A 16,826-nucleotide genomic window follows, 5' to 3' on the forward strand; every position below is an offset into this window, starting at 1 on the left:
AGTCCACCAATTTAGGGAGTATTAGGAAGTTTTACTAAATTAATTGACAAAAAAATTAAAAGAATGCCCATGTACCATGAAAGAGAGTTTAACATACATTAATATAACTGTAGAATGTGTTTAGAAATTTTAAAACAACACTAAAGATCATAGGCCTCGGTATATAGAGCATTTACCGAAAATTTCAATATTTTCGTAGGGGTTAACACATAGATTTGAGAAAAATTCAAAAATATGAAAATACTATTTTAATGCATAATTGCAGCCTTCTCTAACATATGATAAAGTTCAAAGAGGTTTGGAACCTTTGTTGTCTCCGTTTTTTTAGAGAATAGCGATTTTATAATTGTTAGTCCACCAATTTAGGGAGTATTATAAAGTTTTACTAAATTAATTGACAACAAAATTAAAACGTTGCGTATATACTATGAAAGATAGTTTAATACATTAGTACAAATGTAGAATGCGTTTAGAAATTTTAAAACAACACTAAAGATCATAAGTTTCAGTATATAGAGCATTTACCGAAAAAATCAATATTTTTGTGGAGGTTAACACATAGATTTTGAGAAAAAATCAAAAATATAAAAATACTGTTTTATTGCATAGTTGCATCTTTCACTAAGAAATGATGAAGGTCAAAGAGGTTTAAAACTTTTGTTGTCTCCGTTTCTCTAGAGAACAGCGATTTTATAGTGGTTAATCCACTAATTTAGGGACTATTGTGAAGTTTTACTTAATTAATTGACAAAAATTAAAATGATGCCCATGTACCATGAAAGAGAGTTTAATATACATCAATACAAATGTAGAATGTGTTTAGAAATTTTAAAACAACACTTAAGATCATAGACTTTAGTATATAGAGCATTTACCGAAAAATTCAATATTTTCGTAGGGGTTAACATATAGATTATGAGAAAAATTTAAAATTATGAAAATACTATTTTAATGCATAGTTGCATCCTTCACTAATATATGATGAAGGTCAAAGAGGTTTGGAACTTTTGTTGACTCCGTTTCTCTAGAAAATAACGATTTTATAGTGGTTAGTCCACCAATTTAGGGAGTATTATAAAGTTATACTAAATTAATTGACAAAAAAAATTAAAACATTGTGTATATACCATGAAAGATAGTTTAATACATTAGTACAAATGTAGAATGCGTTTAGAAATTTTAAAACAACACTAAAGATCATAAGTTTCAGTATATAGAGCATTTACCGAAAAAATCAATATTTTCGTGGAGGTTAACACATAGATTTTGAAAAAAAAATCAAAAATATGAAAATACTGTTTTATTGCATAGTTGCATCATTCACTAACAAATGATGAAAGTCAAAGAGGTTTGGAACATTTGTTGTCTGTTTTTCTAGAGAATAGCAATTTTATAGTAGTCAGTCCACCAATTTAAGGAGTATTATGAAGTTTTACTAAATTAATTGACAAAAAATTAAAACGATGTTCATATACCGTGAAATAGAGTTTAATATACATCAATACAAATGTAGAATGTGTTTAGAAATTTTAAAACAACACTTAAGATCATAGACTTTAGTATATAGAGCATTTACCAAAAAATTCAATATTTTCGTAGGGGTTAACATATAGATTATGAGAAAAATTTAAAATTATGAAAATACTATTTTAATGCATAGTTGCATCCTTCACTAACATATGATGAAGGTCAAAGAGGTTTGGAACTTTTGTTGACTCCGTTTCTCTAGAAAATAACGATTTTATAGTGGTTAGTCCCCCAATTTAGGGAGTATTATAAAGTTTTACTAAATTTAATAAATACTTATTTATATAGAATTTGATATTTAAGGTACTTATTTAAAATTTAAATACTTATTTTAGATATCATTTCAAAATAAATATAGAATTGAATATCTTAAGTACATATTTATGTTTCAAATATTTGTATTTGTGATTAATTTGGACATTTAAAATGGTTTCCAAATAGTTTTTGGGTCTTTCAGTTTTTTGGTTACCTTTTCGGATTCAGATAATAACACTTCGTGTTCGGATATGTTTTATAACACTCTACAAGATTCATTTTGATATTTATCACATTTGGGACTCGGCACAGATCGGGTTTTTTGGTTTGACTTTGATTTGATATTTCGATTACAGATTTTATGTCCAAGACTACTTTAAATAAAGAGAAAATTCGATTATATAAAGTTTTCGCCAGAAAATTATCACGCGCTTTAAAATCTAGCTAGGAATTAAAAAAATAGCTTTTAACTAAGAAACACTAAAAAAACTTATTCTAAATAAAAGATATAAAATACGTCTCTTAGCAGAAAAGTGTCGAATCATGCCTAAAACCCCATTAGAGCTTGTTAATCATGCTCTTAAGGGCTTGGATTTTATTACAGTCTGCAAACTTCTAATGATATAATATAAAGCACTGGCTAAATGGAAGGATAAAAATCAGAATCTAAGTTGCAACAATACGTATCCTTAGTTTGTCACTAAAGCTACTGTCACTTGCCGGAGAAGAAAGAGCCACAAAAGAATAAAAACCTGAATATTATTTTCCTAACTATGTTAAATAGAGTTTCTGACAACTCAATGATAGAGACAAACAGATCAAAGTTAACAATAACTTGAAAATCTCAAAACATAAAGAAATTATGCTTATAAGAGTTTTCAGCTATCTATAAACTTAGAGAACCCCCAAAAGATTTAATCGCATATATTTATTACACAGCTTTGGTCCGTACTAACATGATGGCCTTCACTCTAAATATTGTTTCTAGATCGAGAAATCACAAAAGGGCATACTTCACAAAATTGAAGCTGTCAAAACAAAGCGAGAGGAGCTCAAAACACTACGTTTTTGTCTTCTCGGAATAGTTTTTCTTGTCATTCATCTTTACCCTTGATACATGGAAGCTGCTTTTTTTTACAAACAAGACAGTGAACACGAGATTTGGCAAACTGAAAATAGATAAATTGAAACAAAAACAGAGAGAGGATGAATGGATAATATACACTACTTCCATCAACAACAACTAATCTACCTAGCGTCTCTTCATTATTGTAATGAAGTAATAACCAAAGAGGTTGTTATACAATAAAACAATTTCAGCGTTTACATTTTACACTCTAGGCAATGTAGGGTTTCTATTGAACTGGTCCACGCTCTAGACCGGTCGGGTTGATTTTGGCGTTTAAGTTTTTGGTTTTTATTAGTATAATTTTGAGAAAGTTGGTAGGAAAACAAGAACTTCGATTATAATTTATGTTACTTATTATATAGTAAAACTGATGATGGGGAATCGGCATGGCCAGGCATCCCAAAGTGAATTTTTGGATGCAAAAAGTGCTTCCATAATTGTTTGGAATGTTATAGTTAAAAGATAATCTGACAATTTTGTGCACCGGTTTGTTTGTATGGTCGTATGTTCTTTTTTCGTTCAGAATCTCCCTTATCTAGGTGTAATGGGCTTTCCTTCTTTTCTTTTCTTTTTCCTTCCTTTAATTTGTCTCTGTTTAATTGGAATATCAACTAAACCATGGAATGATGTTTGCTATTCAATTTCTTTTCATTTCTTCATTGTGTGAGTTCAGTTGGAACATATATGAAGATCCGATATGATACAATTTGTTATGCGCACAACAACTAAATATGTAACATTGTAATATTAAAATTTCATTCAACTATGTAGACCGGTACCGATATCAATTAGAAATACGATAATTAGTTGAAAAATTATTTCCAATCTAATTACAACACAATGTTTAGATCAGTTGTTGTAATTTTAATCAACGTAACAAGACACGTAGAGATGACGGACAAGTTGATCAAAAAAAAAAGAGATGACAGACAAGTGGTGGTTTCTATTTTGGCAATTAGTGTTTGGTTACGTCCTCTTTTCCAATATGGGGGACTTACGTGGATAGATGAACTTATCTTTCAGTCTCTATCTCTTTATTGATCCATATATGTATACAAAGTATTTGATCATTTAATACTTAAACGTCATTAGGTATTGAATATTCATCTACCCATGTGATAGCTCCGATGATACTTTTTGTATGTCTGAGATTTTTTTTGTTGAAAACTTTATACCTAGACCTAGTAGCCAAACTAAATCTAAACTAAACCGAAATGTCCACCTTTAGTAGGGAAGGGAGAAACTAATTGTTTTACAAAATCAATGCTAACAAAATGTTAAAACATGGCTCAATGGATAATGATTTTGCGATTGCTCATCATCGATCAACCACATAATTTGGTTGAATTACGATTTACATTCAACCATTTTACGATTTTACAAATATAATATTAATATCATCTGCTTTTATTTATGTGATATATTACCTTTTCAATCAAACATTGGTTATTTTCTTGTATATATTTATCTTTGATTTCACATTTTATAAATACTATGGAAAATGAGAAACATTAAGAACTGGTTTAGAACTTTTAATTAAGTTTCATTTTCAAATGAGGAAGCTGGAAGTAATATTTATCTGATGAATTAGTAATGGGTTTATTGTTGGAGCCACAGAAAAAAAAATCGACCACAAATAAAGTCACCTTTCTACAGAAGACATGGACCGACCATATCTATCATTTTCTATTTCACAATTTTCTTCATTCCTAGAAATAAATACATATATACTCATTGATGTACAGAAACTACAATGAAAGTAGTATTCATTATTCAACAACCAATACAGTGCCATACAAACCATGTAGTATACTAAAATACTTGGCTGCACATGTACAGTTAGTGAGTTACACTATAAAAAAAATATTATGTACCAAAATCCAAATACATAAACTTACATTAATTAACCAAAAAAACTTTTGATGATTAAAATGTCATGTATGATTTGTATAAATATTCTTGCTTCAGTTTTTTTTTATCGACTATTGTTGCTTTAGTAAAATACATGTACAACTACTATTATCGTTTTGATTTTAATATAAAAGAAAGAATTCCTTTATTTGCGTATCATTCTTCTATAAAAGTATAAAGTATACAACACATCAACCAAAAAATAACAAAAGCCTCTCTTAACAACTTCTCCACCACCGCCGGAGAAAAAAAACCCACCACCATACCATGACCTCCAAAGACTGTGGCTCCCATAGTCACTCTCGTCGGAAACTAATCCGTCGCATAATATGGTCAATAATCATCATCCTCTTCATAATCTTCCTCACAATCCTCCTCATTTGGGCAATTCTCCAGCCTACAAAGCCACGTTTCATCCTCCAAGACGCCACCGTCTACGCCTTCAACGTCTCCGGTAATCCACCGAACCTCCTCACCTCCAACTTCCAAGTCACTCTCTCTTCCCGGAACCCTAACGACAAGATCGGCGTTTACTACGACCGTCTCGAGGTATACGCTGCTTACCAGAACCAGCAGATCACTTACCGAACATCGATCCCTCCTACGTACCAAGGACACAAAGAAGTCAACATCTGGTCGCCGTTTGTCTACGGAACCTCCGTCCCCATCGCTCCTTTTAACGGCGTCAGTCTTGACGGCGATCAAGAAAACGGCGTCATTAGGTTGGATATTCGTGCTGACGGCAGAGTGAGGTGGAAGGTTGGGGCGTTTATCACAGGGAAGTATCATCTTTATGTGAGGTGTCAGGCGTTTATTAACTTCGGTAATAAAGCTGCTGCCGGAGTTATTGTCGGAGATAACGCCGTTAAGTATACGTATGCTCAGGGTTGTAGTGTTAGTGTCTAAAACTGCAACGGAGCGAAAGCAGGTAAGCAGAGGTCTCCGTTAGATATTATATATGATGTGAATTGTACATTTTGCTTATACGATGGCAAGTTATTACAGATCCGTGATGTTGTTGTAACGAGTTATGAGAATTTAAATATGAATACTTTTTACAATTAAATTCTAAATTCTCTTTTAAGTTGTAATTTTCTTGAAAAATAGTTTTTTATATAATTTTTTCTTGAAATATAGTTCCGGTGACTAAGATGCATCTTGTGATCCTATCAAATCAACTTTAGCTTCAAAATTTTTGATGAATTTTCTTAGCAGCCGATAAAGTTGGACGGTGATAGACTTCACATTTTATCGAATAGACTATGACTTGTTAATGTTTTGTGGACATTGTGTTACGGTGTCATCATCGATATATATGTCTCCATCTTTTTCTTAAATTAAATTGAGATCCATAAATATATATCTCTACAATATTCCACAACAAATTAAGAACGTTCAAAAATAAAAATGATGTGGGTTAGATTTATTTTAGCCATCTTATGGATTTGTAGACTTTTCTTGTCTAAAATGATGTATTGCTTAAGATAAGGTTTTCTTGCACTATAAAGCACATCCTTATAAAATCTTACGTAACATTAAAGTTAGTAAGGGTGACGTGACTTAGGGATTATCGAGAATATTCTTGGATCTTGTATCGGGATCTGGTGTACTCACTGTTACAAGTACAACTTAGAAGAATTCAGCTTGTTTCTTACTACTATTCTTTTTTTTCAGATTTGGGATTTAATAGTTTCTGTGATCTAAATATTTAGTATTTACTTGATGTTCAAACAAAACATTTAGTATTTACGTACCTCTAAATCTCTAATTAAGATCCAAGAGGGACTACGTGACGTCCGATCATCGCACACCTCTCGACAGCTCGGGACGTGTCCAAGAAGTTTTTTTTTTTTGCTATGACTATTTTCATTCATTTAATTTAAAACATGGTCCACTCAGTATTGACAAAGAAATGGGAATAAAACATGGTCCCTTAAAACTCATTATTAAACCATTGAATAAAAATAATATACGAAACGTTGTAATCAGTAGGCAAATCTTGATGAAGAAAGTCAGTTTACTAATACTAACTCGGGACGGGCTATGTAATATAATCTAAGTTTAACCAACGTTAAGAACTTTTAACCAGACAACACTTTTACAAATTCACTAGGTTAAGACCGCGCCTTGCGCGGGATGAACATTATATATATAAATTATTTTATATATTATATGTTTATAACATATTATGAAATAATAAATATATATTGAATAATTAAAAAGTAATTATCTACTACTTATATAATTAAATTGGTGCGAACATATAAATAAATTTAATAAATCAAAAAATATTTTTTCTATTTGATATGATATATAGTTAAATTTAAATGATAGTAACATATATATGGTATATGTTAATATTAATATTTATTAGATGATGCTTTTTGCTCATATTTTTTTATCATTTGTATCCGTTATTGCAAAAAGTTTAAATCAGTGATAACAAAATTTTCACTGTGAGAATAATGGTTTAAGTAATTTATAATATTTTAAAAATTAAGTTGTCAATATTTTTTTAAATTTTTTATCAAAAAAGTGTTCAAAGTAAATTTCAAAATTACGATATTTATGTATTTTTATATAACATATAGTTTAATTTAAAATGATACATATATTTATATATTTTTTTATTTTTGACTTTCAACTTATATTATTTTTCAATTATTTGTATCATGTCATAACAAAAGTTTTAAATCATAGATCACAAACTTTGAATGTGAAACTTTTAACAGTTTTAGTAATTTATACTCGTTTTTAAAAATTCAAAATATAATATATAAATAATTTTTTTAATTTTTATTATCTGATTACTATGATTGTTTAATTTATTTTAATAGCTTAAAATTAAACAAATATAATTATAATACACACATATTTTTATCAAATCTTTATTATTCAAAATCATTAATTATCATATATACTTTAGCCACATTAGGCAATTCCGTAATCTTATTTAAGGAAATAATGAATCATATTAATAATGTATTTATTGTGGTTTAATAAAAAGCTTATTATATATTTAAATGGACCAACCTATTTCTCTAAGGATTCTAAAAATCATTCTAGTGATGACATGTGGCTACAAAAAAATGTTGCAATGCTTCTCAAATAATATATAGGGGATTTTTTTTTCTTGATAGAAATTAGTCCAAATACTAATCTTCTCGACCTTTTCTGTTTGACATAATAAACTCATAAAAAAATAAATTAAGTGGGTCTTTGTATATCGGTAGTTAGACAATCAACATCTAGTTTTTGTTAATGCATCTTTTAATCAAGAGAATGTCTAATTTAATATAAACTAGTGGTTTGCCCGCCCTATGGGCGGGATGTTGTTTCAATTATTTATGTGTTGTATTCCATTGTATTTTTAAATTTGATATGCAGTTTTTTTTTTGCAAGTGTATGGATAGTCAATAGTTTGAGTGTGAAATTCTTGTTATCATGGCTGTTTTGAGCAGCTTCAGCCAGTGTTAGAGATGATGGCATGACATGTCTGATGTTGGTTCTTGACGACTACATAACTCTAGAGATGATATCTCATTGGATGTTTTGAATGAGTTGTTCGAAACTTGATGTTGGTTGATCTGCTTTCATTTTGTTACATATTTTGTGTAAGAGATAGTTGTTGTTTTTGTGTTGGAGGTTTTGATTTATAGTCATGTAAAATTTATATTAATAAGACGTTTCATCTTTGGTGTGGTAGTGTAATCAGTTGTAAAATTTTATTGCGTTAATTATAAGACATATTCTTTCCATTTCCGAAAATAAGATTTTTTAGAGTATATTCTTGTTCCACTAAAATAGATTTTCTATATTTTTAAGGTGTATACTTTTGAGAAACATTAATTGTGAATATTTTGAATTAATTAAATTTTATTGGTGGATAGTTATTGAAAAATGTATTGAAAATTAAATTGTAAATATTTATTATATTCTTAATAAAATTGAAAATTCTAGAAAATCTTACTTTCGGAAACAGAGAGAGTATGTTTTTGTAACGTAGGGGAGCTATTAATTATTTTGAAATTAACAATGATCCTCTTACATTGGTAATAGTTTAGTAATTAAGTTTGGGGGATCAACTCGGTGTTCCGTTTGCCAAAATAATTTATCAATATGTTTGAGTTATTTATTTATTTCACTAAGGAGTATTTGTTTGTTTTGTTTGGGTTATATGCAGGTTTATCTTAAAATCAAGCACTGTTTTATGCATTTGTACTTAGCTGAATTTGTCTATATTATGTGCATGTGACACTAAGAATAGAATTCTCGTAAATAGACTATTTTCAAACTTTTGTTACAAAAAGAGATTCTCAGAAAGAAAATGACCAAAATGTTCATTTAATAAGTCTTCTTTGCAGTTTCAGATTATTATTATTTTTTCAAATTTAAAATTTTTTATAAAAAAATTTTGATTTTTTTTATTTGTGTTCAATTTTTTTTTGAAATTCGAAAATACTTTTTGAAACTATTTAAAATATTTTTATTTTCAAATTTTTAATATTTATTTTTTATTTATAAAATTTTTAACTTCAAACCCTAAAGTCATTGAAAGTGTTGGACCGGCACTGCCTCAACGTTGTTATTCTCCAAACATTTCTCTATTATAAAAGTGAAATTATCCAATATACTCGATGGATTATCAGAGAAATATCGGAGGTTCATGTTTGTAAAAAGGGCAAATCTCCAAAATAGCACATTTCTAAGTTTATATCACAAAAATAGCACTCAAAAACTAAAATGACCAAAATAGCATTTTATCTTTTGAAAAATTTAAATTTTTTTATTTTTCAAAATTTGAAATCTTATCCCCAAAACCTCACTTCTCAACTCTAAACCCTAAAACCTAAACTCTAAACCCTAAACCCTAAATTTTAAACCCTAAACCCCACTCCTTGAGTGTTATTTTTGTGACTTTTGGCCTTGAGTGCTAGTTTGAGAACAAAAACTTGATTTAGTGCTATTTTAGTCTTTTTCTCTTGTAAAAATGACAGGCAACTTCTGTCCCTCAAGCGTAACCATTAGAACCATCCAAGTGTAGTTAGTGTTATAATTAACTGATTTTTCCGACAAAAGGATTATGATTGGTTAATGGTCCCTTTCTTGCCTAATTTGTAAAATAAGTTTGCATATTCATTGATTAAAGAAAACGTATTACAAAGAATTAAATGGAGGATGATCGTTAAAAAAATGATTAGCTAAATATTTTTTAGAATACATATCTAAATTAAGATTGCGCCATGTCCAAGATGAGATCAATTGGAATATACCGTAAAATTTGTGTGTTTATTGTTTGGCTGCTAGTGCTTATTAGAAAGAATGACCAAGGGACTATTGCAAAAACAAAAACTCACGTTGGAACAATTTCATTGACGGTATTTTTTGAGTTATTGACATCTTCCTAGTTAAGGGACTTTAGGCCTTTAGGGCCTTATACATACGGTCTCTTTTCTTATTAATAGATGATGTCTTTTCCATGGGCCTTAACTATTAACTGGGCAATGAAATCGAACGGAACGCAAAAATGCAACCTGAGCTCTGATCTCCAGATTCTGATCAAGATCCACCGTCTTCCTCCACCGCAACGCTTTTGACCGCCACTACTCGCCACCTATCCACTGTCGGATCTCCTAAAACCATGACAAAGAAGATCGACCAAAACACCGACGGCTTGCTCAAACTAAACATGATTAGCTTTACGATTCCAATTCTCTTCAGCCATAAACTCGGTATCAACCGTTACGGCTCCACTGTGTCTGTAGCTGCTGATAATCTTGCTGCTCACACATCTGGCTCAGCTGAGAATAGAACCGTAGAGAAGACAGCTTTTGATGTGAAGCTGGAGAAGTTTGAAGCGGCGTCGAAGATTAAGGTGAATAAGGAGATAAAAGCATTTACGGAGCTGGGACTGAAAGGATCCGGAGGCGATGAGAATCCAAGACGCACGACGATCTCGGCAATGTTTGAACAGCAGCCAGCTTTAAAATCCGCTAGGAAAATTCTTGAATCCGCCATCGGGTTGATGCTTAACAGAGAGTGTTCTTTCCGAGAACAGAGAGGTGTAGTTGCTCATCGCATTCACCGAACACATTTATAGGCGAAGGTGCAATCGGTTACCGTAGATGATGATGAGGCTGATTAATTGCGAGAGAGTGGGAGGAGATCGAAATCACTTGAATGATTGGAGTAATGCAGAGGAAAACAGAAACTGCAAACGTTACAAAGAAGCTGCTGGGATTTGGTGAATCTCGAACGGCACGGCAACTTTGTTAGCCTCCTCCCCCTATTGAAAGAAATCCAAAATAAATTCTGGTCAAAGTATGAGGAAAAAATTAGTGGGCCACTGAATTTGACATTTAAAAACCAAATAGATTGCAACGCGACGGAACATTTTTTGTGATTGAAGAGAGTGTGCCACGTGGCACAATATGAGAATAGGAGAGGTGATGTGGACGCAGGAGGAGCCTTTCTCAGCAACTTTATTATTATAGATATGAGAGAATTATGCAATCTAGTTTTCTTGAATCTATAATTTGGATTTCAAAGCGCATGATATATACACATGCTTTTTTTGAATAAAGTTGACTGATAAACCTAAACTTGAATTTTATTTTATAAAAATGGTGGTAATGAACGTGGTATGTGGGCTGTTCACACACACACAGACAAGAGCTACAAAGCCTACGATATATATGAATAAGACACTGCCAAACTCGCAAAATTTTATAAAAATGGTCTTTTTCACCTAACGTCTAAAATAATGTACAACATCGGAAAGTCGAGGTAATTGATCAATGATTCAATAGTACATAGGAAAATTTGGAACTGGTCAATATCGATTACATATGCAGTTATCTATCTCTACAATTAATCTTATCCAAAGCAAACAGAGTATAACTAAATAATTTTAAACTGTGTTAACACATTTTCAGTTGAGGTATTATTTATTGGGCAAAGAGCTTAGGTATTCTTGAATTATTACTATATGCCAAGTGATGTACAACAACTACGGAGAGAGATTTAACAATCAGTTCTTGTCTCTGTACCAAAGAGATTATGAATTTTGGTTCAAAATTCCTTGGATTCAAAAATAAAATAAAATAAAATAAGTGATGTAAAATCTTTTCACAATCATTGTTTCTTTTACAGCAGTACATCTATTTCCATCATACTTTATGCAAATTTCTTCGAAGTATATGTTTGGTTGTAAATAGCAAATTACCAAGAACACTAATAAAATATAATCTAAAACACCAACGTTGAGTTGGTATATTGGTAAAGGGGTTGCGGCTGTAACTACCGTCACTTGAGTTTGATTTACGTTGAGAGAAACTATATACAATGTTTAAGTTTTTGATAAAGATGCGAAATCACCTTTTTTTTTTGTTACAAAAAAAAGTATAATCTAAAACATATAGCCAGAGTTAACCAATCAGGTGTATATATATCAACGTTTTTACGTTCGTAGAATTGGGCCTAATTGCTATTCGTTAGGGTTTGTTAAGGCCTAGTGTCGTTAGCCGTCTAACGAAGAAAGGCAAGTTCTAGTGTCACACCATACCACACTGTTTTTTTTTCTTTTGTATTTTTTTTCCAACTTTTTTGTTTTGTTTAATGGAAGCAAAACAACTGTGAGAGATGGACAAAACCAAATAAAATTTTGGTTTCACCGATTAGACAATAATAAAGCAAAAAAGGGATATTTAATCATTAAAACTATGTGTTTATTGGTTTCTTTGCTTGTAAGTTGTAACATTCAGCATTATTTAAATTTACATCATAAGCATATTCACTATACCCCCAGTGTTATCCTAGAGGCCATAGCTTTAATCTCACATCTCCCTGTTTCGGCTTTGTTATAGTGGCAACAGTTGAATCAAAACTATGAACCTCTATATATTGGATCGAGTCAGAGATCGATAAGCTAGAGTATCTTCAATCCAACTGCATAATTTACTATAAAATAGAATAAAAAATGATATTATGAACAAACAAAAATTTATTACTCTATAAATGAAATAATGTTTTTTGTTTATTCATTACTGTGTTTTTTCTTCAATTTTACAGTAAGTTATGCAGTTAGGTTGGAGATACTGATAAAGAGTGAGGTTGCTACCGCTTGCAGGCGAGAGACAATGTGGACTTATTATTATTTTGGTCGCTTGAACTAAACTGATGCTGGACTATTTTGATGAATGATATAAATTTTATAAAAATCACCGATCGACATCCAAACTTACCAGTTACCACACAATCACATCGCACGTTTTACTCTTTCACACATATGTAAATTTACCACACATCACACGATTAACTCTTTCTCTTTTATAACAACAACCTCTACTTAAAACCAGGGGCGGATGTAGGATGCTAATTAGTAGGGGGCACAATGATTTTTTTCATTATGATTTAGTTTTAGGGTGGAAGCATTCAATAAACCTTATAGTATTTAGCAAAGAGAATTTCAAAACAGTTGGGGGCACGTGCCCCCGTACCCGTTGTCTTGCGTCCGCCCCTGCTTAAAACCTTGTTTCAATGGAACTATAGACAAACCTCATAAATAAAAAAAATATTATACTCCATCCGTTTCTAAAAGAAAGACTTTTTAGTATTTTCACACATATTAAGAAAACACATTAAACTATTATAATAAATGTATCGTTTTCTGTAATTTTCAATTTTCAAAAACTTTTAACTAATAATAATTCAATAAAGTCAATTAATTTTCTTAAAAATTACAATTTTGTCATAAAAAACATAAAAAATACATCTTTCTGAAACAAACGTTTTTTCAATATCATTAAGGAATGGAGGGAGTAATAAACATTTAAATTTGAAATGCTTATCGACTGTTGAAAAAGCACTGACCACACCACATTCAAAGGCCACCTTTTCTGCACCAAAACGTAACGGCACTTTCTTTTTGAAAACTAAACCGGTGGTTAAGCTTTAACCGGTTTTTATTTCATTAATATCTTTGCTTACTGTAACACCAAAACTTAGTCGTGACCATAACCAAAACAAGAAAGCATTTATTAACCAGATCAGACAGAGTTTAATGGCAACAAATATACTACTTCTTCTTTTCTTTGTCACGGAATGGCAACAAATATACATATTAGAGTAAGCACGACTTTTTGAATTCGTTTCCTAATTTAAAAAACGCGTTACATTAATCACATTCTCTTGAATAAAAACACAACACCTCTCCCCTCTTCTTCTTCACAAACAAAAAAAATTCGATTCAAATTCTTAAAAAACCATCTGATTGTTTCTCTCTGAGGCATTTCGTCGAACACATGGGAGACATGAAACAACCACGCCTCAACGACGGATACGACGAGCCACAACAACCACACCTCAACGGCGGTTACGACGGGCCACAACAACCACACCTCAACCGCGGATTCGACGTGCCACCACAACCACACCTCAACCGGGGATACGACGGGCCACCACCACCACACCTCAACGGCGGATACTACGGTCCACAACAACCACACCTCAACGGCGGATACTACGGGCCACCGATTCCTCCGCCGCCGCCTAAACCCAAGCGCCGATACAAAGCCCCCGGATGCTGCTGCTTGAGCTGCATGTGCAGCTGCTTCGGAAGCTGCCTACGCTGCTGCGGCTGCTGCATCCTCAGCCTGGTCTGGAACATCCTCATCGCCGTCGCCGTGATCCTCGGCGTAACCGCCTTGATCCTCTGGCTGATCTTCCGCCCCAACGCCGTCAAATTCTACGTCGCCGACGCCAATCTGAACCGGTTCAGCCTCGATTCGAGCGACAACAGCAACCTCCTCTACGACCTCGACCTCAATTTCACGATCCGGAACCCTAACCAGCGTCTCGGAATCTACTACGACGTCGTCCAGGTCAGTGGATACTACGGGGATCAGCGGTTCGGCTCCGTCGAGATCGCGCCGTTCTATCAGGGGCACAAGAACACGACGGTGGTGGTGACGAAGATGGAGGGGCAGAACTTGGTGGTGCTCGGGGACGGAGCGAAGGCGGATCTGAAGGAGGATGACTTAACCGGAGTGTACCGGATCAATGTGAGGCTGGTGATGAGTGTTCGGTTTGAGTTTTGGATTATTAAGTCGTGGAAGGTTAAACCGAAGATTAGGTGTGATGATCTGAAGATCCCTCTCGGTTCCTCTAGTTTGACCAGCGGGTTTAAGTTTCAGACTATGCAGTGTAACTTTGACTTCCGTTAGTCAAAACTTATTATTTTCATGTTTTTTTTATTATACATTCTAGTTCTAATATTCAACTTCTGAAATTTGGTGTTGTTGGGTTTTAAGATACATTCTTGTTTGATTTGTTTTTAAAAGTGACAGTCTTCATCACAAAGTCTCAGCATTGATATATAATAATAATATTCATACAAAAGGGACTGTAAAGAAAGTGATTTGATACATTTTGCAGATTTATAACAAAGGTTTTGTACTTATATTATTAAATAGCAGAGAAATACTCTTTGCTGAGCTTGGGGTCAGGTTTCATTGACTTCTCACCCGGTTGCCATCCTGCAGGGCAGACTTCATCAGGGTTCTCCTGGATGTACTGTAAGGCCTGGAGGGTTCTCATAGTCTCATCGACGCTTCGGCCAATACCAAGATTGTTGATGGTGGAGTGCTGGATCACTCCTTCCTTGTCGATAATGAAAAGCCCTCTCAGTGCTATTCCCTGAAGTTCTCTTCTTTATCAACAACACAAAACACTTTGAAATTTTTTAAAAGAAGCAAAAGATTTGAGTAAGCTACCTGATCATGGATGAGCACTCCGAAAGACTTTGAGATTGATTTAGTTACATCTGAAACAAGGGGGTAGTTCAGATCACCAAGGCCTCCGGATTGTCTGTCTGTCTGGACCCAAGCAAGGTGGGAGAACTAAGTGGGACACCAGCAAAAAGAAACAGAGACGAGTCAAGCAATTTACAAACAAAGAAAGATGAGAAAATGGAGTAAAATATATGAATAGTGTTAAGACTTACCACACTATCAACAGAGACACCTAACACTTCTGTGTTTAACTTTTCAAACTCTGCGTACCGATCACTAAAGGCAGTAATCTCTACAAGACAAAAATAAAAAAGAGAGATTAGGAGGCAGTGAATGAACCTCAGATACTAAATTTAAGGCAATGGGGTAACCTGTTGGGCAGACAAAAGTGAAGTCCAAAGGGTAGAAAAAGAGAATCACATACTTCTTCCCAATGTACTCAGAGAGCTTAACCTGCAAACCATCAACCACAAATTAGTTTTCTATAAACAATAAGACACATACTAACCAATACTACTCATTTAAACTTATGTCTGAGATTAAATAGCAGAAGCCAGCAGGTATGTACTGATCAGACATTTGGTTAAGAAAGTGTTCAAGATAAAAAAAAAAAAAAAGCAAAAGGAAGAAACCTTGATGAACTCCTGATCAAAGACAGCCTCAGCCTCAAAATCAGGCGCCTTGTTTCCAACCAATGGAAGATCATCCTATTAACTCATCGAGCATATATAATAAGCTTAAACGTCACTCAGTTTCACTAAAGCAAAGAAGAAGTGTCGGCATCGAGATAACTTACGGCCTGGGCCTTGACAGCGAAGCTCCGGCGAGAGCAGGAGCTGAGGGAAGAGCGGAGAGCAAAACGAGAGCGGAGAGGAGAGGATATGGTACGAAGGAAAGAGAGGGAGGAGGGAGATGGAAGCGAAGACTTGGCTGGAGAAACTCGAGTGGAGGAGATGAGAGTGGTTGAAGAAGCTACAGACGACGCCATTGATGATAACACTTCTTCTCTGTGTTACTCAGAGGCTACAAAACACTTATCTCTGTGACTGTGAGTGTGTGTCTTCAAGTCTCAACGACCTCTCTTTGGAGATAAACGAAAAAGACCTCAAAACTCGAAACGACGTCGCGTAAACGTTGTTTGTTAAAAATAACGAGAAAGAAAGAAAAAAAAAACAAATTTGTATTTCCAAGTTCGGACGTTATATACTAATTGC

General features: G+C 33.1%; 4 protein-coding genes across 4 annotated transcripts; 3 read left to right on the plus strand and 1 right to left on the minus strand.

Moving 5' to 3' along the window:
- The first annotated feature begins 4,673 nt into the window (after positions 1-4,673).
- On the plus strand, positions 4,674-5,888 carry LOC111215734 (NDR1/HIN1-like protein 1). The gene has a single exon (XM_022719774.2). It carries the CDS (start codon positions 5,090-5,092, stop codon positions 5,726-5,728), a length of 639 nt encoding a protein of 212 aa, XP_022575495.2. The 5' UTR covers positions 4,674-5,089; the 3' UTR covers positions 5,729-5,888.
- Positions 5,889-10,463: 4,575 nt separating this feature from the next.
- Positions 10,464-10,922, plus strand: LOC125608702 (50S ribosomal protein L7/L12-like). Its single transcript, XM_048779156.1, has one exon. The coding sequence runs from the start codon at positions 10,464-10,466 to the stop codon at positions 10,920-10,922; it is 459 nt and encodes a 152-aa protein (XP_048635113.1).
- A 2,923-nt stretch (positions 10,923-13,845) lies between these two features.
- LOC111215735 (NDR1/HIN1-like protein 2) lies at positions 13,846-15,096 on the plus strand. The gene has a single exon (XM_022719775.2). The coding sequence runs from the start codon at positions 14,125-14,127 to the stop codon at positions 15,043-15,045; it is 921 nt and encodes a 306-aa protein (XP_022575496.2). The 5' UTR covers positions 13,846-14,124; the 3' UTR covers positions 15,046-15,096.
- Positions 15,097-15,170: 74 nt separating this feature from the next.
- LOC106452491 (2-Cys peroxiredoxin BAS1, chloroplastic) lies at positions 15,171-16,819 on the minus strand. The gene is made up of 6 exons (XM_022719777.2): positions 16,409-16,819; positions 16,245-16,319; positions 15,984-16,065; positions 15,825-15,904; positions 15,595-15,720; positions 15,171-15,517 (listed from the first exon to the last, which is right to left on the minus strand). Exons 1-6 carry the CDS (start codon positions 16,598-16,600, stop codon positions 15,287-15,289), a joined length of 786 nt encoding a protein of 261 aa, XP_022575498.2. The 5' UTR covers positions 16,601-16,819; the 3' UTR covers positions 15,171-15,286.
- Between the last annotated feature and the right edge of the window lie 7 nt (positions 16,820-16,826).

Source organism: Brassica napus, chromosome A5 (genome assembly GCF_020379485.1).
Source record: "Brassica napus cultivar Da-Ae chromosome A5, Da-Ae, whole genome shotgun sequence".
Lineage (NCBI taxonomy): Eukaryota > Viridiplantae > Streptophyta > Magnoliopsida > Brassicales > Brassicaceae > Brassica > Brassica napus.

Bases quoted from the DNA above. Each gene is read 5' to 3' on its own strand.
- LOC125608702 (XM_048779156.1), top strand. From the start codon at position 10,464: ATGACAAAGAAGATCGACCAAAACACCGACGGCTTGCTCAAACTAAAC.
- LOC106452491 (XM_022719777.2), bottom strand. From the start codon at position 16,600: ATGGCGTCGTCTGTAGCTTCTTCAACCACTCTCATCTCCTCCACTCGA. The intron at 16,320-16,408 runs GTAAGTTATCTC...ATGAGTTAATAG, and splicing joins TCGCTGTCAAGGCCCAGGCC to GATGATCTTCCATTGGTTGG. The intron at 16,066-16,244 runs GTTTCTTCCTTT...GATGGTTTGCAG, and splicing joins TTGATCAGGAGTTCATCAAG to GTTAAGCTCTCTGAGTACAT.
- LOC111215734 (XM_022719774.2), top strand. From the start codon at position 5,090: ATGACCTCCAAAGACTGTGGCTCCCATAGTCACTCTCGTCGGAAACTA.
- LOC111215735 (XM_022719775.2), top strand. From the start codon at position 14,125: ATGGGAGACATGAAACAACCACGCCTCAACGACGGATACGACGAGCCA.